General features: G+C 30.0%; 1 protein-coding gene across 10 annotated transcripts in view; it reads right to left on the bottom strand.

Moving 5' to 3' along the window:
• Positions 1–8,033: 8,033 nt before the first annotated feature.
• LOC121116528 (sodium/potassium/calcium exchanger Nckx30C) overlaps positions 8,034–22,886 on the bottom strand; it is a 28,673-nt gene continuing 13,820 nt past the window's right edge. For 2 of the 10 annotated variants that reach the window (XM_040710781.2, XM_040710787.2), the window contains 7 exons: positions 22,133–22,156; positions 19,145–19,298; positions 17,999–18,123; positions 17,746–17,841; positions 13,205–13,480; positions 12,999–13,135; positions 8,034–10,327 (listed from right to left, as the gene is read on the bottom strand). In XM_040710781.2, the coding sequence (XP_040566715.1) occupies positions 10,087–10,327; positions 12,999–13,135; positions 13,205–13,480; positions 17,746–17,841; positions 17,999–18,123; positions 19,145–19,298; positions 22,133–22,156 (1,053 nt within the window). In that variant the 3' untranslated portion in view covers positions 8,034–10,086. The remainder of the gene's footprint in view (positions 10,328–12,998; positions 13,136–13,204; positions 13,481–17,745; positions 17,842–17,998; positions 18,124–19,144; positions 19,299–22,132; positions 22,157–22,886) is intronic. The other 8 variants (XM_040710784.2, XM_071887586.1, XM_040710788.2 and 5 more) reach the window with 5 other exon arrangements.

The raw sequence follows: 22,886 nt of genomic DNA, 5'->3' as shown, positions 1-22,886 counted from the left end.
AAATCCATCAAAATTTTTCACATTAAACCTGGCAAAAAGTTAATAATAATTAAGGAATTTTGTTATAATTTACTGAAATTTTCAGCTTTATTCAAGACAAAAAGTTAAAAAGAACATAAATTATATTAAATATGACAAAATTACAAAATATATTTTGTAAGAAATAAAATACTAAATATTTTTTTACTGAAAGAAACAAAAACAAACCAATCTTTTACTCTTAAATATATTAACAGGAAAATGATTAAAACCAATACCTTAAGACGACTTTAATTGTAACAAGTGTCTTATTTTTTGAAAATCAAAATATGGTCGCCTTAATGTATGTATGTACCTTAGAACTTTGAATAATGGAATACGACCAAGAACCGGTAAAAAATTATAGTAGGATTGGGCGCATGAGGTTGCGTGTTAATATTATTCAAAAAAGTAACGAAAATTTCGGAATTTTATTTTGGAAAATTGTTTAGTATAATAAGTTCTTAATTTAGTAATATCTGCATTATATAATATAATTATTAATTTATATATACAATAATTGAACAAACTTTATGATTATATGGGTATTCTACAGTGGATTATTTCTCTCTTTTGTAGTATTTTTTCTGTTAAGAGATCAATGTATAAAAGTTATGTCCAGATTAAACCATTTTCTATGTATTTCAAAAAATAAATGTAAAGAATAAATGTCCCTATGTAATTTTAAGACTTAAAAATCATGTGGTATGTTTTTATTTATGTTCATTTAAGATTAATTAATAAATTAATTTTAGCGCTATGCAACAAAAAAAAATCCCGTCTGGTAAAACCCAAATATATATTATTGTTATTAAGGCCATAAAACACAAATTAAGTATATCATTTTGACTAATTGTAATAAGTTAATAATTTATTAGAGGCTAGAATATAAAACCAAATTTAGATGTGTTTGATATCCAATGTATTTGATTAGTATTTATTGCTTAGATGTAAGTCATCTAATTAAATTATTCAATTTTAGCTTTTCAGCTTTTCCTGTCTCTAAAATTCACTTATTACAATTAGCCAAATAATTGATTTAGATATATTTTAAACATTTCATAAGAAAATTAAAAGTTAAACTGAAAAAATCAATCAAAATCGAATCTTTTTACTTTAGAATATAAGGTTTATTCTTTAGTTTTACCTATAATTTAAGACAATTGAAAAAAATATGCAAAGAATATTAGCTTCTATATAAGACCCTTCATTTGTCTTGATTTTTGTATAATTGGATTATGTAAGAACTATATTAAAAAAAAGAACTTAAACAGATTTAATCTTTCGAATACTGGAATGTTTTTATCAATTATTATTACCGTTAATTTTCACTTATCCAATTATTTCATTTCGAAATATAGCTTGGATCAAAATTAAACTCTAAAAACATGATTTAAAAAAAGGGCTTTAAAGGCCAAACCTAGAGAAATTGAAAATTTTAAGAATCATTTTTTTTCTATAGCTTTAATATCATTTATAAAGCAGGGTTTTAGCAGGTAGACGTTCCATGACCTGAATTTTGTTGCAGAGTTTTGCATATTCATTTTTTGTGTGTCTTTCTAAAATCAATATTTAATGGAATTAAAAAGGGTTTGTTACAAAGCTTATCTTAAAAGAATGTAATAGTAATATTATTTATTGTAATTACTACCTAAATACATTTTATTTTTATTTTCCAAAACTGTCATAATTATACTTATATTCTCTCTACCTTACTTTGTTCTTCTTTTAAATTTCATTTTAGGGAGTGTTTTGTTTGATATTAGACCTAAATCTCAAAGGTTTTTTTACCATGACGACCTCTTCCATTTCTCTTGAATTTATTTTATTAATTGACCCTCTGTATCCCTTTACATCTGTCTCTGGTCTGTGCGTCATATTCAGATCTCCAGCCACAACATATTCACCAACGTGAGTCGGTATGTATTTTTTAAAAGTATTCGAGAACCAGCCCCTACAATCATAACTAATTCCGTAAAAATTGTTCTTATCCCGGGAAAGTCCAAATTCAGAGCAAAATAATTACCCCCTGGATCAGAAGCCAACTCCTGTGGATTCAAAGAAAGTTTTATTAACACTATAACTCCTCGGTCTGGATGGGACCGCACTCTTGAAGCTTTGGCATAGAAGCATGTATGCCATTGAGGAAGGATGTGAGATATGCTATTAATATCATCAATTCTAGTATCTCTTAAAATGATTACGTCCGGAAGTGAAATGACTTTTAAATAACTAAAACCCTTTTTTGCTCTTTCAATTGTTGAAATTGAGTTTACATTATAGACTAGAAACAATAAATATTAAAAACTATACATTTTTTTTTTTTAACGGTTGTTTGATTTTTCTATCCATACCCTTCTCAATGGCCGAGGTGGAGCCTCTTCTCGATCGTATTGAGTTTTTTTCTAAGTTTATCCTTAGATTGCCTTGGAGGGTTCAGAGCTTTACTCCAGGAGACTTCTTCAGTATTCTGCATGGATAATCTTGAGGTTTTATGTTCATTATTTAGTTAGATATTATTTTGGAATTAGAGTCAGGAGACCTGGATCTCTTAAAAGATTTACCACTGATTGGTTCTACAGGTAACTCTTGATTGAGCATTGATTTCCTCGTTTTAGATTCTGACAGTATCAGAAGAGGGGCAACAGTTTTGGCTGCTTGAGCGTAAGATTTTATGTTCCCGTGGTTTTTCCCCCTACCTTTTAACGCATAAGAATGAAACGTCTGGTGATAGCTAAGTTTAACCCTCTCCCTAGAACAGTTAGAGAGGGTATGGTTAAATCTGAAAAAGTTCGATCATTGTTTTTTCGCCTGATCGAAGCGAAGCCTTATAACCTGACCCTTTACTGAAAGAAGGGTAGGCAATATCAGGGGTTCGCCCTCCACTTCGAACTCAACTGAGCCAGATCCCAGAATTTTACCAAGACCATTTAGACCCGGATGTTCATTAAGTTTCCTTTTATTCGTTTCCGAACGTACGAAACCAACTTGTCTCACGTTTAACACGAAGACCTATCGCATTCTCTAGCGATGGTATTGTGACTATCCCAACACAGTGCAGAGGTTCTATGCGAAAAATCTTGCAGCATCCTTTTTTCGGAGCATTTTGGAGTCCTCTGATATCCACCATTAATTTTTGACCTGTTGTTGCCTGAACATACTCAAAAGGCAATGGAATGTCCTTGAATTTTCTTGTAATGTCGCAGGGTCCCACTAGCCCAATTAGAGCTTTTCCTGAACCCATTTCGGAGCTTATTTGTGACAGCTCGTAAGCTGGGAAGCCAAATTTTGTATTGCAATTTCTACAATATCATTGTCCAATAAACAATTATCGATTGGAATTGACTTATCAACTTTCCTAATTAAAAGATTTAAAAAATTGCCCTTTTGGACAATTTTCTTATTCATTAATATCTGCATTTTTTCTTTTCTTTTTGAAGTTTCTTCTACTATGACGTCAGTGACAACATCATTATCAACATCTTTTCCCGGCTTTGGAGAAAAAGATAGCGAATTGGAAGGGGAGGGAACTCCCCAACGGGATTTGACATCCTCTAAAGAACTCGATCTATTAAAAAGAAGTATCTGCCCATTTACAGAACAATGATGCGACCAAATCTGGAGTAAGGGATTTTTCTGTAAATTTTCCACAGAGCACTTATTTTTACACAGTACGACAGCTAAAAGAAAAAAAAATTCTTAATTTTTTTCTCTCTTTTTTTCATCTAACGAAAAAGTTCACTTTTTAAGAAGAAATGCCAGAAAAAGATGCATTTTGGACTTACCAATTAAATTCAATTCCCGGAACATTTTATTTAATAAATTTTGCAATATTCAGAAAAACGAACCAGTTATTGAGAGTTATTTTTTCGACGACATTATTCTCTATAACTTTTTGATTTTTTGCAGGTACAAAAAAATCTTGGTAGGTTTGGGCTTCTCTTTACAATGCCAATACATCCTATTTACTAATTTTTGCAAAATTAGTGCAAAAAAAAAGTTTTTTCAATTTTCTTCCTTAATTTTGATTTGCCCATTTTTCGACAAAAATAAAAGATGGACTTATCATATAGACAAACTTTTTTCATGCACTTATGATGATATGTTATTAGATGTAAATAACACATTTTTTCCTTTTTTAATTCATTTAAAACATTTTATACAAATATAAAATAATGTATAATATTAATGCTTGCCAGCACTAAAGGGATCTAAGTATTGGTCCATGCAACCCCGAAAAACCATTTCCTAGTATTTTTATAAAAGCTAACAAAAAAAAAAAGATTTAAAGTAGGTATTTATAGCATAAATACCCTGATAACAGCTAACACCATCTCGAGTCAATAATAATCTCCTCAATAAAAACTTTTTCGCTCTAAACGTCTATACTCTATAGTAAATACCAACATATTATTTTTTATGGATGTGTCGATAAATAGTACTTTTTTATGACCTACATATTTAAAATGCATATAACAAGCATGCATTCAAGATGGCCAGAAGTGATACCTATTCCAGATATAACTTCACAAACAATAGTCAATAATTTTTTGAGTAGTTGGATTTCGAGGTTTGGAGTTCCAGAAACTATTATGTTGGACCGAGGAACGCAGTTCACAAGTTCATTAAGGATGGGTGTTTGCAGAACACTTGGGATTGCAAGCAAGAACACAACCTCGTATCATCCAGAGTCCAACGGACTCATAGAACGTTTCCACAGATCATTTAAGACCGGATTAGTAGCACGAATGCTGGAAGAAAAAGAAGACTGGATCAATGCAATACCTGTAGTTTTATGGGGATTGAGGAACTCAGTACCAACAGACTCGGGTTCAACATATTCACCTTTTCAATTACTCACAGGGCGCACAGGATCCATGGCCTTTAATTTCTTGAAGATGTCCACCTATACTTCTAGCAACCTTTACGTCGAAAGTTTCTTTAAAACAATTGAGAAAATAACACACGTTCCTTCGAGACATTTTAATAAAGGACCCATTAACAAACAATTTAAAAAAAACCGAATTCGTTTTTGATAAAAATAAACCTATAAAAGAGTATCTTTCTCCAACTTTCTTAGGCACGTTCAAGGTGATTGAGAGGCACGATCGTCACTATAAATTGGACTTTGGATCAAGAACTGACAATATCTCGATGGATAGACTTCGACCTGCATTTGGAGTTCCAATTATCATTCCAGTGTCTCTGACTACAAGATGCACAAGATCTACAACTGGAGAATGATCTATTTGTTTATTTATCAAAGTTTTTAGGATGCCTTTTATTGTGTATTACTAACTAGGCGATCTCTTTACTCACTCTGTCGTCTGGGGGGAGTATTGTAGGAGTTTGACTTGTTTAGATAATATTAAATATTCATCCTTGCATACTTTTTTCCTTTTTGTTTTCGTATAAAGGAATCATCATTTTTACCAAGTTAAAATAAAGATATCTAAATCTTAACATATATCAGCTTAAGGTAATGCTGCCTTTTGACCACTTTCTCACATCTCTTATTTTTTTTCTTTGAAGAATTACAGTGCCGTACCGTCCTTTCACAAAAATTTACACAGTATTTTGTTCTCAGATGTCGAGTCCATCATTTTACTTGATTTCATATGATTCTTTTTTGACAAATAAATAATTGATTTTATTAGTATAATATTTTTTCCGTACTAAATGTTCTCTCTCCACTTTACAGCAACAATTCCTACCTCCCCCAAAATCATATGACAGGCAGCTTATAGTAACAAGGATATCATTTCAGTAATAGCATTTCTCTCACCCTCACCTTCTTCTCATGCTCATTTTTTATTGACAAAAATGGCATCCTTAGTTATTATTATTTTGTTGTGTCGGTCCTAATTTCTTATTTAGGACAAAGAACAGCAGTCAAGTCCCACTTCTCCGTCCAAAAAGAAAGTAAAATTGACCCCTCGTGACGTCATTAAGGGAGTTTTTCCTATTTGTAATTATTATTTTATATAACCAAGAAAAAATATAATATGTCCTTACTATATTGCATTAAAATGAAAACAGGAATATTTTTTGCAACACATGTGCAATGTTCTTAATTTGGCATCATGTCCCAAGAACTGAGGGTTTTAAGACGGGTTACGACATTTATAATATATATTAGTGATGGGAGTTCCTGTTCTTTTTAGAGAACCAGCTTTCTCGGCTCGGCTTACTAAAAAAGCCGCCTCTTTTGCCTCCAAAGCGGGTCTACAATTTTTTTTTTTTTTTTAGAAAGAATTTCAAAAAAAATTGAATACTCTTTTTTTAGAAAAGAAATCCTCAAAAAAATCCGGCTCCCACCGTTCACTTCCAAGAACTGGCTCTTAAAGCCATTACGTTTGTGAACAACACATCACCAGTAAATATGAATGATATTTTTGTGAGATCACTCTTCTCCCGATATCATTTATATATAAATATGTTGCAGTTAACGTAAGAAATCTGTTAATATGCAAAAAAAACCAAAGAAAAACTAGTTAATGGGCATGCATAATAATTGTATATGCTAATGTGTATAAAAACTAGGTAATGTCTATTAGGACGACAATAAAATTATTTTTTTTGGAAAAGTAAAGGGCTTAGGATGAAAAATGGTTCCTAATTGTACAAAAAATATTGAAGAAAAGTTTGAAAAGTTTGAAGTAGCTCAACAGCGGCCCCATGGTTTTGAAAATTTACATTATTAACTAAAAAACTGAGTTTTTTCTTGAATACTGACCATATACTTCAAATTAAAGCTTTTCCGTAAGTTTAATCAATTGAGCTTACTAAATTTACAGTCAAATATAATATATAATTATTTCAACAACAATAATATTTATTTGTTCTTAATAACGTCAATTGAAGTTGATTGAAATGTAGCTCATGACACTTTTTTTTCTTTAGCATATTGCAGCCCAACTTGTGCACTCATAAATATTAAAATGTATAATTACGTTTAAATCCAATTAAATTCAGCGACAAAAATTTAAATTTTTAATAAGCATGACCTTAGGTACCTTTTAATGGCCTTTTCGCAACAATTGAGACTTTTAATTCAATTTTAACACATAAAACCAGCTTTAAAAATCTAGTTCACCCTTGTCAAACATGCTACCTACAAAAAAAATATATAATTTGGATACATCTTTACTCTTTTTTCTTGATGACATATCAAATAAATGAACAAGTGCTTAATTTTTTTAAATTTACATATTTAGACACAAGATTTATTCAGTACAAATAGTTTCATTTTTTTAAGTAAATTTATTTTCAAAACAATACATTTATTTTTAATAAGCATGCCCACAGGACTTGATTTAGAGTCACCGCCCTTCGTCAATTCGGGTATTACAATCAGGGACGCCATCCACTGTAACCCCGGTAGATATCACGCCAACGCAACTCACAAACAAGTTGGAACCCACCGGCAATACATGTTAATATCATCAGAAACATCATCCTAAGGTACAGACTTTCACATCACCTAACAGATAATATTTTGTTTAGTTTGATCATCCTCTGTTACGAACTCTTAGAACTCGTTTTTCAGTTTGAGTATCCTTTGTACTTGGTCCTTGGAATACACAGTAAACGACATCGTCTTTTCATGGAAGAACACGCTAAAGTTTTTCATGTGTAAAATATGTTCCTCTGGTATCTAAAAATAAAAGAAATTGAAAAAGAAAAGTGGTAATCCTGACAATTATAAATGTGTTGGAACCTTGTTGGAACAAGATTAGAATTATCCGCACTCCCTCATCACAGCTGATTGTATCTAATTTAAATTATAGTCAAGCTGCGTTTCTCCAAATTCTCAGGGTTACCAAGTTGATTTTCAGTTTTTTTAACATGCCAAAATATATCCAATTGTCATCAATAGTTATGTATATGATTATATATATATATAATCTTTTTTTATATGAAACGTGGCAACATATCTAGAAGAAAGTAGAGGAGTTGATTAAAATACCCCCCCAACCAAAAAAAAAATTAAGAAACTCTTTGTAGTAGTATTATTTAATATAATTATGTATATTATAATATAGTTGTAAATTGTTTTGAAACAAGAAAATCAAAGTCGTATTTAAAATATAATAATGATAATTAATTATAATAACGATTCTATAAATACAATGAATTAAATGAGTATAACCTATATTATACGAACATAAATATATATAATAGTAATTAAATTAGTATGTCTAATTACATATAAATATTTGTTGAGTGCATATGATAGGCCTATATGGATATTTAAAACAATTTTAAAAGAGTGATATTTGATTTTTTCTTTCTGTCTGTTTGCTAATGAAATAGAGTAATTAATCAAAAAGAACTACTGATAACTGACAAAAAAAAGTTAAAAGAATATTAAACTTTGAATTATATGTAAATATATTATAGAGAGTCAAAGCTTTCGAAATTATAATTTAATAATATGTTTTATGTTTGTTTTTTAAATATTTGTAGAAGGTTTCTATAAATGCATATAAAAATGACTAATTAATTATTAATAATTAATAAAGAGTTGAGTATAGAAAGTGAATTTGAGTGAAGGAAATAAAAAAATGTACAAAAAACCCTAATGGAAAAATCACCGTTTATAACTCTTTTTGTAGGGTAATGTGTGAGTGACTATTGATTTGAACGGACTTTCACGGAACAAAAAAGTGTGTTTTTTTTTTTTTTTTGATTTTATTGTTTTTTTCAAATCGAAGAATAATAATTTTATTGAGCTATTAAGTAAGAAGTGAAAAAGATAAATGATAATAAATTATATAGATATTATGTCCCAAAAAAAAAAAATATATAAGTATGTAACAATAAATGTGAAAATAATGATTTGATAGATATTGAATCTTGAAAAATAAATGAACTATAGATTATTAAAATAATATTAACGATGCTTTTTTTTATTCAACAAAAAAAAAACACGATTTTCTTAGGTTTTTTTTTAATTATTAAATTCAATCTGTATTAGTTAATGATGCAAGGAATACTTTGTTAAACATAGAGTATGCACTCTTTTTCCCCCTTTTCTTTTGTTGACCAACTTAAGGCTTTTTTTCTGTTAGTGGAATAGTAACCAAATGAAAGAGGCGGGAATTATTGAATTAAAACAATTATATAATAAGGAACTAAAAGAATTTTTTAATCATAGTTATTATATTAATACTCGTTTAACATTAATGGATCAAACCAAAAAAATATTTACTCAAATGAAGTATAAGTAAACATTAATGAATAATAATTACTCCGTAAGACCCTGGAATGGTCTTTACTTTTTATAACGATCATTTATTTATTTAGAAACTTAAATTACATAATTATATTCAAGACGGGGCAATGCCCCAGAAAAGAACCAACCCTGGGCATACAATTGTATTAATTCAATTATGTCCTCATCTTCATAATTGTTTAACTAATAAAATATTCTTCTTTTTTTTTTTTTTTTCAAAATGGAAGGGAACAAAAGAGCCCGCGTTTCATGAATAAAGTATCCCTTGGTTAATATGACTATTATATATATGAAGTGTAGAGTTGTGAGACTAACCTAGGTTATATATGTTTTTTATTAATATTTTTTTTTAAATCTTGGAAGACCAATGAATGATCCAGAATAGTGCAATTTGCTATGAAAAATGAAAATAAAAATCTAGACTATTAATAATACATAAGTAAATAAATAGATATTTTCTTTGGAAGTAAGTTTCTAAGTATGCTGCTTCTATCATATATGTATGTACTTAATGCTTTCTAAGGACTATAAATTTTGTGCTTAGTTTTTCGTTGTGACAATGTTCTCTTTCCTTCTAAACTTTTTAGTATTTAAAAGGTAGGGAGCTCCAAAGTATATATTAATATTATTATTACATTTTCAGTTGTTCATTATTTGAAATCATAATTATTATGTTTGTGTTTTTGAGAATTTGAGCATGATTTGATTTGAATGGTAATAATGAAGAAGACAAAATGAAGGATGCATATTATATAAATCTAAGGAGAATAATGGAACATACACACATACAGATAGACAGATGTATGTGTATTTGAAAAAGAGCGCCGCTTTCACATTGGGCATGTCAATAAATCATACTCAAAACCAAGGGAGACGGCAACAAAGGCAAAGTAAAAGACGAACATGGTTAGTCCCATCCCTTTTGTCATTTTCCAATTGAATAAAAGAATGGAGAAAAAGACGAGGAGAAGCATGCCGAAAAGGATGGTGATGGAGCAAACCATTCCTGCTGATGATACTGTGACGGGTTTTTGAAAAATGGCAGAGTATAAAAGCCATGGAAACGGAAGCCTGCATAAATAAGAAAAAAAGAAAGATAATGACATTATTTTAATAATTAATTAGACAAACAGACAAAGGATTAATAAAACTTTCTTTGTCCAGTACTTTCTTTCCTTCTAATATTCTTTTTAACCCTTAAAGGACCATTAAAACATATATATTTCATCTTTTTAAAATGTGGTATAAGCAACATGTAGACAACATTTATAGTTTATACACTTATAGTCACTTATAGCATGATTTGCCATATGTAAATTCATTTTGCATCGGACGTTCTTTGGAAAAATACATGTTTAACAATATCCATAACCGTGTCAGGAGGATTCGCCTTAAACATTTTTTCCATTTACTTTTTTGTTTTGTACGTATTCGCTTTGCAACATTTTCGCTTTGTACTGTTTCGTCTGGCAACATTTTCGCCTGGCGACTTTTTTGCCTTGGATAATAACAGAGGTAATACTACTTATTTTTAGTTAACTTTTAGTTTTGAATTTTTACCCTTGTATTCCATGTATTCTTTATTTATACATAATTAAGGGTTGAAGAATTGTTATTGTATAGCTTGTTTACCTTTTTGTTTTTAATTTCTCAAAGCTGGAATATAGCGGTAAAAATTCAAAACAAATATATAACTAAGAATAAATAGTATACCCTCTATTATTATCGAAGGCAAAAAAGTCGCCAGGCAAAAATGTTGCCAGACAAAACAGTACAACGCGAAAATGTTGCAAGGCGAAAGCGTCATAAGGCAAAAACGTAAAAGGCAAACATGTTCAAGGCGAATCCTCCTAGAACCATCCATGACAAGTAATAAGTTTTTGACTAACAATTGTAAAAAATAATTCTTAAGAAAAAAATTTGTAATTTAAAAATTGTGAGTTTTGTAGTTTGACATTTTTTTTAAAGTATTAAACAGAATATATTTGGCCCTAATTTGACTCTGATATATTATTTTTTTATAATAAAAGAAGAAATGACTCATGGGGAAAATAGGAAAAATGCCGTCTACAGTCCAGGTGTCATGGCCAATGAATACTAAATACAGAACATGAAACATGCTAATCTTTATTTTCTTTTTAGACGAACTGAGGGTATTTTTTAAAGTAGAATAGTTGAGCAAATTGTATTTAAAAAAATTGTTCAATGAATGTCCTAAAGCGTTTATTTATTTTTATTCCTACATCTGCTTATATTATGTTATAAAAATAATACTTAATAATGAAGTTGTTTTTTATTCCAAAAGACATTCATTACATGACTGTTTTAATTTCATACGATAACAACTCTACTTATAGGCTTTAGTAGGTAAAAAAATGGAAGGGAAAAATGAGTGTGTGATCCATGTATAGAGTATTCCTTGGACAGACAGATGCCATAACTGTTGTGCCTGTCCCTATTTACTTAGTCCAGTCTAGCTTCACAAGGGCGTCCGGAGGGGCTGGGCTGGATTTTGAGTTTTTAATCCAAACTTTTTTGCTCAGAATGAAAAAAATTTACGCAAAAATAGTGTAATAGTTTTTATTTAAAAAAAAATTAACATTATAAATTTAATTTTGGAAATTTTTCGTAATTAATTGTGGATTTTTGAAATTTTTGTGAATTGCTATAAATTTTTGGAATTTTTCCAAAAAATAAAATATTTAAATTTTTTTTGCAATAGCGGTGGATTTAAAATTTAAAAACAAAACAATATTGGAATTAAATTTTGAAATTTTGTTTTCGAATAATTTAATTCGAACCCCCCCACCACAACCCCTCCCCACCATATATATATATATATAACCCTGGGGAAACCTTTATCTTAGGACTTCAGACCGGTTCTTGAGACCGTCGGTCCTTTGGAATGTCAGTACTAGCACTAATAAAAAAAGAGGAAATAAACTTAAGTAACGTCATCAAGGACCGAACTTAAGAAGTTTTAGGATTGATATTCAGGACTGAACTGGATCGGACCGAGACACAACTGAACGGGACAGCAGTTTTCAATCCTACATAAGGACTGATACAATACTAGTCTTAGTGGAAGAGACTACAAGGAAAAGAGGTGTCATATACATCAATAAAGGATATTTGTTCTTATCTCTAATTCTGATTCGTTTAAAATTCAGTACATGCGCTATTTTCATCTCGCGCAGTTTATCGTTATCACGTCTTTTGAATAGGATTCAATGTTAACGTTTCGGACAGGGCTATGAATTTTTCCTTAGAGTAAACCAGAAACATTAACTATTCATTAAAACCATAGTTGATAGAATCGTAATTATGCTCTAAAAAAATATAAAAGTTATTTTTAAACAAAAATACTTAGCCCTAATCGAAGTGTATTTATATTATATATTTTTTTGATCGAGGTTACGTGAATCCTGAACATAATTTATATACGTAGTTTTTGTTGACTTTTTATTTCAACCATCTTGTCTCCTCTTTCCTTTTTAGCCTCTTTAGTCATAGTTATCAAAAAAATCAATAGCTAGAGTAGTGTCAGTACTTATTAATTAGGTAAAGATCAGTCTTGGGATCTGCCCCTTAGGCCGTCGGTCTTTCGAACTGTGAGTAGTACAGGAACTAATTGTTTTAAAGAAATAAAATTGAGGGATGTCATCAAGTACGGAACTTTATAAATATGTTCGAACACAAAAACTACCCATAAGCATATGTAAAAAGATGAATATATTCTTACCCAACAGTCACGTCAAAAATATTGGATCCAACAGAGGACGAGACTGCCATGTCTCCAAATCCTTTTCTAGCCACAATGACACTTGTAATCAAATCCGGGATAGAAGTCCCTGCGGCCAAAAACGTGAGTCCCATAACCTATTGAGATAAGTAAGAAAATGATATAGGGACATTGGATTTCCCAGGACGGGATGTTTCTTGTCTCACTTCTGGAGGGATATCAAAGGTTTTACCCGAGATGGTTGCCCACCAGACCATCAAATAGGAAAAAGCTGCAATCCAAAGGATGCTCCCCAGAAAAGTTATGGGATAATATTTACGTGCTGAGGATTTCCTTGTATCTGGTAATGTGAGCCAAAGTGGCAAAATAATGGGTAGAAAAAGTATGTAGGTGATTCTTTCTCTCGTGGTATCCGGCCACGATAAGTCTAACGGGTGACTTTCATCTTCATCTGAACTCAGACCAGCTGTTGTGACAGCACCCTGTTTAGGATATAGGAGAGAGAGAGAAAAAAGGTTCATACATTCATTCACTCATTCGTACATATTTGTATGTAAATACCTATGAAAGGACTCTAGGGAACGAGTGGACATTAAAATTTATAAATATATGAAACAGTGGATAAGTTCCCAACCTTGTGTGATAAAAAGAGATCCTGAAACATGAATTGAGGCCCATTGCATGGGGTCTAGGGATATCTGTAATACTTTGTGCAAAAAAGCGGGAAATTACAGAAACATCGTCAGCGAGGTAATGTCGTGCTATTGAATCTGCAGTACCTGGATGAATTTGCACATGGGAGAGGAGGGCATATTATAGAATGCTTTCAGCTGACGTCACAATTTTGAGGGTCTAAATAACCAAGTTTTATAACAGGCTAAAAAATATTAAAATGTTTTTAGTTTAATAATTTTGTTTCTTGTTCAGAACTCCACATATTTCTATTTTTTGGGTGAAAAATGACACTCTTCTTTAGACCCTTAAAACTGATTCATTATTCATAATGATGAGGAATGTTCTATCTTATATTATAGAAAAATATAAGAGTGTCGTTTTTCATCATTGAAACTTGACGGCCCAGAAAAAAACTGAGATCAACTTTGGATTTTGTGCTCAAGGATAAATTATATATTCTTGGCATCATTTTATACGTAGAAATTTCTACAGTCTTATGAATCAATTTATGACCTCGGGGAAAAGGGTGGATATACTGTTCACGCAACCTTACAATCTTAGTCGTCTAAAAAGGTGTAAGGGGTCAATGAATCTCTATTAAATACTTAAATACAAAATTGGGAACAATATACAGCTGACATTTTTTTCGTATGGACTCCACGCCTCACATCTTTTTCCCTAGAGTTCTTTATATACCCCTGTAGTACTACTCGCTGGGTTCATTTGTAGTTTTTTAAATAAAATAATAAATAAATATACGTTTATAATATGAATTCTATAGGAAAAAGGTGTACCATTTAAGAGAGAAGGAAGGAAGGACGATGATATATTAATCGATAGTGTTGTATATACATAAGAAAGGGATATGTAATAGTGTGTGTGAAGGTAAGGAGTACCTACCTGGACTATTTCTTTTGAAAGCAAAGTCATAATTAAAGTAGATATTATGTAAAAGTATTATAACGTCATGTGAGCATGTCTTTATCGGATTTAATAGCAAATACAAATAATGCAAGACACGCATATATAAAAATAATTCATTATTATTAAAAAATACATGGAAATATGTACTCATCAATCAATTTGCTTTCGAAAACCATAGAATTAAGAGCAGGGCAGATTTTAGGAAGGGTTTTTGCCTATGGGCTGCCCCTTAATTGGGCCTGGCTAGATTTTTTTTAAATTTAAATATGTTTACTGGGAAGAAATATAATAGATTCATTTTCTTTCTAGCAAAAAAAGTCAATTTATTAAAAAGGCCGTTTGAGAAAGTAATATTTATAAAAAAAAAAGGTATTAAAAAAAAGTATGCAAAATTATAATAAAGTTATTTTTTTTTAACAGAAACAAAGAAATGGGGCATGCATAGGTCATTTTTGTAAAAAAGAAAGTACTTATTTTTTTATAAAAAATAAGTGGGATTATAATTTTTTTTTTTTTTTTTAAGGAAGAAGATTAATGAAAGAAATACCCCTTACATGTTATTTTTGAAATAAAGAAGGTCTTTATTTGTATTTTTTAAGAGTGTGACTATGCTCAATTTTTTGTTTATTTAAGAAATAAATAAATGGGGCAATTCATTTTTGTAAATAAAAAAGGTAATTTTTTTGAGAAAAATAAGATAAATTATTAAGTAGTGGGCCCCGTAAAAACAATTTTTCCAAAAAAAACAATGACCTTTTTAAGCGAAGGTATTTCTTTATCGTTAGCAATGCTAGGTAATTTTGTCTGAAACAATTTTGCCGTAGGACATTTTCCTTAAAGTCATTTTTCCTCAAGGATATTTCGCCATAAGATATAAATAAACGATGTTTATACTTCATTTTTTGCAATTTTTTGGTTAAAATTTATATTCCTTTGGAACTTTTTAATCAAAATATATAATGGGTACTACTATAAAATGATTTAAATAATTGTTTTCTGTTGTCAAATGATGGACTTATTTCCCAAAATTTCAATGCATACCCCAATAAAATCTTACCATGTCATGAATTCGAACCAGAAACAAAATAAGTAATCAAATTAGTATAATAAGAAAACAAAATTAACAATTTGAGACGAAGAGATGGTTAGTAATTATCATTAGACATGATGAATTATTCATACTAGAAAATTACTCATGGATTTACGGACAAGCATAATATGAGGCAAGATTATGATTCCATTCCATCATTATACAACCGGAAAACAAACATTTAATGCATTTTATTGTAATAAACCTTACATTTTTTGATTTCAACCAAAGATAAACAACAACGCCTTATAAACTTCATTTATTTAAATATTAATATCCTAAAGTCAAAATGGCTTTAAAGTAAAATATTACTAGGCACCTTTTTTAACAGAAAAAAAGAAATGTCAGTTCATTTTTGTAAATAAATATTGTTAGAAAAATAAGCGAAATTATACAAAATTTATTTGCTTTTAAAAAAAAAAAAGAAATGTGTATTGCGCAATTTATTTTCGTACAAAAGAAAGTTGATTATTTTAGAAAAATTATACTAAATTTATTTGCTTTAAAAAAAAAAGAATGTTTCTTGCACAAGTCATTTTTGTTTAAAAGAAAGTTATAATTTTTTTTTTTTTTAAATAAGTGCAATTATACTAAATTTATTTGCTTTTTAAAGAAGAAGAAAGAAGTGGGTCCGCACATCAATCCTGTTCTGTCTATGAGTAGGGGACAATTTTACTCATATGGGGGGTCCTTTAATTTCGAATTATGCTTTTGTTTTTTTAGAAAATCAATTTTGAATTTTAAGAAAATAATTTATGGTTATTTTGTTAGAAGAATTCTTTGTTTTTGTTTTGTTTGGTTGGTATTAAATGACTCTGTTTTAAGAGTTTTGATAAATTTGCGTCTTTATTATATTTAAATGATTTTTTAGTAAACAGAAGACTTTTTCTTATTTCCAAAAAATCTATCATATATCCCCCCTAAAACTGCCCCTTGAAATGAGGTCTCCTTACTCTCTGAATATGCAAAAGCGTGTGCAAGGTGCGATGAATGAGGAAACACTTCGACCACTACCTATAGAGGAACACATAATTAGTAGGTTAATATGCATTAGTGTTGAGACTCGGTCGTAGTACGATTCTTTTTCAGTTCGGTCTCAAGTGGTCCAAACCTTGGTCTATGGACCGAAAATTGATAATTGTTTTTTCTCAAATTAATAATGTTTTAAATTAAATACTTTTAAAAAACAAATGTATTTTCCTGTGGCATAGATCAAGACTGATGTTTTCATATAGAGCAAATTTTACCTCAAGATCGGTTCAGATCCAAATGTACCAAATTAACCTTATACCTTACAAAAGGTGTAAGGCTCTCGTACTGGTCCAAGATTTCCTGAGCGAATCCCAACACTAATGTGCTTGATTTATGCAACTGCATTAACGTAAAAGTGAATTGAAAGGACTGTGTGGCGATAACATAAAAGCAAGTTGGGATTTTTTGATGAAACAGAGAAAAACGCATTAGATTAAGTTTTTTAATTTTTTAAAGAGTCAAATACAATATTAAACGACTGAAAAACTCTCCAAAAAGTTATAAATATGATTGACATTTGTCTAAATTTTTAGATGAACATATTATATACAAGTTCAGTCAATTTGATCGTACGGTATTTGGACTTTAAATCGAATTTTGATAACATCAATATAATCAATTTCAGTTGGAGAGGCATGCTCTTAACAATCTAATCCTAATCTAATTTCTTACTTTCGTTATTCTCGTAACGTAAATGCTTATACACTTTTCTTTAATAATAATTTTCATATCATAACGTCTCAGTATCTTTAATGATTAATGTTACGAAATATCCCATTTTTATCAGGTTCAATTAACCTTAAAAACAGCGGCTCCAAAGGACTGTATCACTTTTTTGAATGAATATAAATTATAGTACTCATATCAAGTGATACATTTATCATACGTTCGCAATATTGAGAAAAAGTATCCAAGCTTGCCTTTATGTTATCCCCACACAGGTATTAAAAATGCAGTCGATGTGTTTGTGATTGATTTTTAAAAAAAACAAGAACTGGTTTTTATTGTTTTATTTTTGTTTTTTACGTTTAATGGTTGTTCTGTTGTTTTATTTGAGGATAGGGTTTTATTGGATCCAACTTGACTCAGATGAGTAGCATTCGTTGAGGAATTAATGTCGCCCTAAAACAAAGAGAAAGAAAGAAAGGAAAAAGAAAACACAAGGGAGGAGCGGTGGGGTGGGGTGGAGGGTTGGGTTATCAAAAACCCATTGAATCACACCTTGCATAGACTTTGTATTCGCACTCTAAAAACAATATGCGGGTAAAAGAGTACTTACATCAGGTCCAAGATCAAGAACGTTGGAGGCGGTGCCATTTGTGCCTTCCTGGGGTTTAGTTGCATCAAGGAGGACTTTGAGAGAGGCAATAGCATGGAGTTGTGTTGCCTTTTCATCCACTTTACCTACAGTGGGGGAATTAACACATATTAATGTGTTATAACTAATTATAAAGAATATATAATTATTGACGCTTCAAATAAACTCTTTTATCATCATATTATATTTTATTTCTTTTTCAAACAAAACCCTTATAATTACATTTTCTCAGAATTGTATGATCAAATATAAAATAAATGTACATATTGAGAATGAACCTCTATTTTTGAAAATAATAAACTAATTTTCATGTGGATTATTGATTTTTTGTCTAACTCCAAAGATGGACAAGGCCTATACAAAGTCTAACAATACTCAAATCGAAAATTCTCAAAAACTAGATTTGATACAAAAAAACCCCACTAATTACAGATTCGTAATTCGCACGTCAACTACTAATAAAAAGGAATATGGAATTTAAAACATTTTTGAAAAAGTATATTTTTGTTGAGTTGTGTCATTTATGATTGCCTTCAAATGATGAATCATTAATTTTATAGAAGTATTGGAGGAAAAGTAATCTTGTGGCTTACTACATCCATCATTTTTGTACAATCAATTTATTTATAAAAACTGTGCACATTATGATTTTCAAACCTCAACAATATTTTCTATTTGGGAGAGAGGAAATGTTATGATTGTCATTTTACTGCTTCGAAAATTGAATATTTCATAGTATTTTCATCCCTACAAGGAAGACACATTTTAAATCATGGAACCATTTTATTTCAACAGGGAGAATTCTTGAGGTTTAATGATTATAAAAAGCAAAGTTGTTAAAAATAAATTGTCTTTATACGTATTATGTGTGCATGTATAATAGATGAGCTGGGCATACGTGTGAGCGCAAGGAGCGGACGTGAGCGAGTCATATCCTACTATTAATTAAAGTATATTTTTTATAAACTGCCTATTATGCAATGGTTATGGAAGATAAAAGTTGAAAAATGAGAATCTTCTAATTTACAAATAACACCAGAGGGTATTTTGCCAAACTTTATCGTTAATAGATCTGGTAATAGACCTTAAGTGACTCAAATATCTTACCATCATGTAGAGGATCAATCGTATGAATCATAAGTTGAAGAAGTCCATGACGAAAGTGAGATCCAGAATGAAGAACTGGAATAGAAGTATGAGACCGGGTTCCTTCTCCAGTTGCAGCTACTGTACCTGACATAGCTGCCCCTGTCACTCCAGCCTATGGTAGAAATAATATTATAATGTTAGTCAATCAATCAAGAAGCCGAAGGGATTAATTAAATATCCCTTCATAGCGACCTTATGCAACCACTATCAAATAAATAAAAATATAAATTCAAATGAAAAAAAAAGCTCAGCAAATAAAAGAACGGAAAAAATCGTTATATAACAAATAAATAAATATGTTAAATTTATTTTGTCAAATAAATTTATATATATTTTTTATTATTATTAAAAAAGTATATAGAATTCCAATTTAAAATCATATCTGTAGGAACTCTCATTTTGTTCATCTGACTATGATATTTAATGCCATAACCATATAAAAAAAAACTCACATAAATAAGATAAAAAGAATATATTTTATAAATATTATGTATGTTTATAAAAAAAAAAGTTTCTTCCTACCCCAAAGGGCCTGATTAAAAAGGACAAGACGTTTTAACGATGAAGATGAATATGTCATGCAGAATAATTTGTATAAAAATGAAGACATGAGACAAATATGTATGTTTGTTCAAATGAATTATAATTTTAGAGTCAATTCTGTGCAAGTTGGGAGTTTGTACAAGTTGGGATTTCTAATTATTTCAGAATCATACTTAAATCTAAATATAACAGTAGTCACTTTAATCATTATTTTCAAATACTCTGTAGTGTCGTTAAGATACCAAATAGTTGTGCTCCGGATAGCGTTCCGATCTAGGTATAGGTACTTTAAGATACTTTTTTGACGTTAAGACCAATTCACATCCATTTAATAGGGCCTTTGCAGGATTTTTGTGTGGGTGAGAGATTGTTTAAAAAATGGAGGAATTTGTTCACTATTTACAACTCTAACAAGGACTTAACCAAAATGAACTCTTCAATTTTATAGCGTGCTACAGAATAAAACATCAATTATAGGAAGAGAAAAGGGTTAGTTGACTCACAAAAGCTTCATCAGCTTGTAAATAGAATTGATGTTGAGACGTGAATAATCACTATATATTTATTGTTTTACGAAAAGCTCACAACGATATTCAATTTATACCATAGATAATGGTACTTTAGCTATAAAATCAATTAAATAGTTTGTAATTTTTTTATAGTTCTATGCTCATTATAAGACATTCCCCCTTTATAAACCATTAAACGTGAAAACTGTCTAACATAATGTATTTAATTAAAAAATTAAACATCTCATACTATACATAAAGCTTCCATTTTATTATTAGGTTAAGTATAAAGTTATGTGCGTTTTTTGCTTAATGTCTTTAGTGAGCTGTATCTCACGATTAATACATTACATCAAAAAAACTTTAAGTATGCTTAAAGGTTAAGCGTACACATTGAAAAAAGTGCGTTTACAGTTTTGTGTTTGTTAAAAACCAGCTTTGAGTTACTGCGTTCCAAAATGAATGTAAGAAAGAAAAAATTCGATACATTCTTCGTTTTCACTAAAACCAAGGTGAAAAGGTGGACAAACTTTTTGTGATGTTTATGGTCCCAATAGAGTCTCACTTACTATAGCAAAGTATGTGGTTCCAACTATTCCGTTCTGGTAATATGGACGTCGAAAATGTCGATAAAATAATGGAAATATTCGAGTAAGACCAGATTGTGAGCTCAATGGCACAGGAACTGAAGTTTAGCCAGAAAACCGTTTGGAACCATTTAAATGGGAAAATCCTTACTATGTTAATTTTTTGTCGAAATAAAGCAAAAAAAAAACTCTCGTAATTTTTTACTTGACTTATTATATTTTTCAAGAGTCACCTTGTTCTAAAAACATTTTTTTTATCAAAACGAGAGAATATGAGGAGATATTTAAGTAGATAAAAGGTATGGTTGAGGTCAATCATATTTTTTTTATTGTATAATTTAAAAAAATTATCAAAGAATTTAACTCAATAACTGTCCAATAACGTATCAAATGGTTCCATCTTTTCCGTTGTTAACGAACTACAATCCCAACGCAAAGGTCTTCAATACGTTTTCCGATCAAATTCTCTATACAAAAGGTCTCATAACTCTGAACTGATTTGAGTTACAAATATAAAAAAAACTAAGATCCTTCATTTAAATTTACTTTATAATAAACTTACAATTTTTTTAAAGAATTATAATACAGATAAAGTAAAAAATAATTCATTTTTCAAATGATGCATTAGCTTTTTATCATTACCCTTGATTTGATAAAAAAATTGACTCCTTTAATAAGGCTCTAAAGGCCAAACTTATGTTTATTCAAGGTTTTTATGGTCATTTGTGTGTTTCAAGGCTTAAATAACCGACCATGGACAAAAAATCTCTTACATAGTGTAATCTGGATTATTTGTGGTAAATAATTATTCCCTCCTTTTTGACTTTCTTTTCTTTAATGAAAGGTTGAGAGAGTTGATACAGATTTATATAAAAAATCTACAATCCCTTGTACATCCTCCCAACTTGTACACAACTTAGACATAAAAAAGAGATATAATTATATATGTAAATGATTTAAGATATAAATCAGTGAGCAGAGCCTGGATCCATCTCGGATTGACATGCATATCATACATAATTCAAAATGACCTAAAATAATGATAAAAAAAGTGTTCGACCATCATTTACACAAGTCCATGCATCAGCTGGAGCAGCCTTACGCTATTAGAAGCAAGGCTTGTTTTGATGAGAGAATACTGTCATAATAACTATGCCGTTTGAAAATATATTATTATGTTTTAATAGATAAAAGATATAAAAAATTAAAGAACGAGATCAAATTCTCAACTAACTAATGAAGAGAGAAAGAGAGAAAATAATGCTATCAAAATGATTAATCAGTTGACTCAGATCTGATGCACTCACCAACGCCGCTGTAGCAGAGGGATGCTGAAAAAGGGTTATACAAATATATTAAGAGGTTGCGTGTTAGCCATATATTATGTACATATTTACATACTAGGGTTACTCTTCCGGGATTGTTCGGGGGATTATACCTACAAGAAGGGTCACTGCCAAGGGAAGTGGGAAGGCACGTTTAAAGCCCCCCCCCCAAAGCAAAACTCGTCAATTGGTACTCGAAATATGAAGTTGGGGCCGTAAATTTTGAAATTTAGTTTAATTTTCAGTGAATAGCAATGGATTTTAGATTAATATATGATTTTTTTTTTCCCAAAAATATGATATTGTTGGAAAAAGCTGTGGATTTTTGAAATTCTATCATATTTTAAAATTTAATTTTTCTGAACAGCTTTGTATTTATTAAATATATTTCAAAAAAAAATAATTTTTGGAAATTTTTGTGGATTTTGATTTCTATGAATATTTGAAATTCTTCTCCAAAGTACTTAATTTTTGTTAACGCCTTTAGATTTTTGAATTTTTTTACTTAAAAATTTAATTTTTCAATTTTTTTTCCAAAAACAAAGCCACCCCTCCCCAAAAAAAGCCCTGGAACTAAAAATAAAAACCACCAAAACTTGTAAAATACCGGGTGCAGCGAAAAATCTTTACATTTCGTCTTTTCTTCATAGATCAAGGTTTTTTTAAATGTGGTAAAATTGTTCCTGTCTTTTTCTATAAATATTTTTTTTTTTTAAACAAATCTTCCTAAGTGTCT

The sequence above is a fragment of the Lepeophtheirus salmonis genome, chromosome 4 (genome assembly GCF_016086655.4).
Source record: "Lepeophtheirus salmonis chromosome 4, UVic_Lsal_1.4, whole genome shotgun sequence".
In the NCBI taxonomy this organism is placed as follows: Eukaryota; Metazoa; Arthropoda; class Copepoda; order Siphonostomatoida; family Caligidae; genus Lepeophtheirus; species Lepeophtheirus salmonis.
The sequence above is the reverse complement of the archived record's forward strand: the minus strand, read 5'-3'. Positions and strand labels throughout refer to the sequence as shown.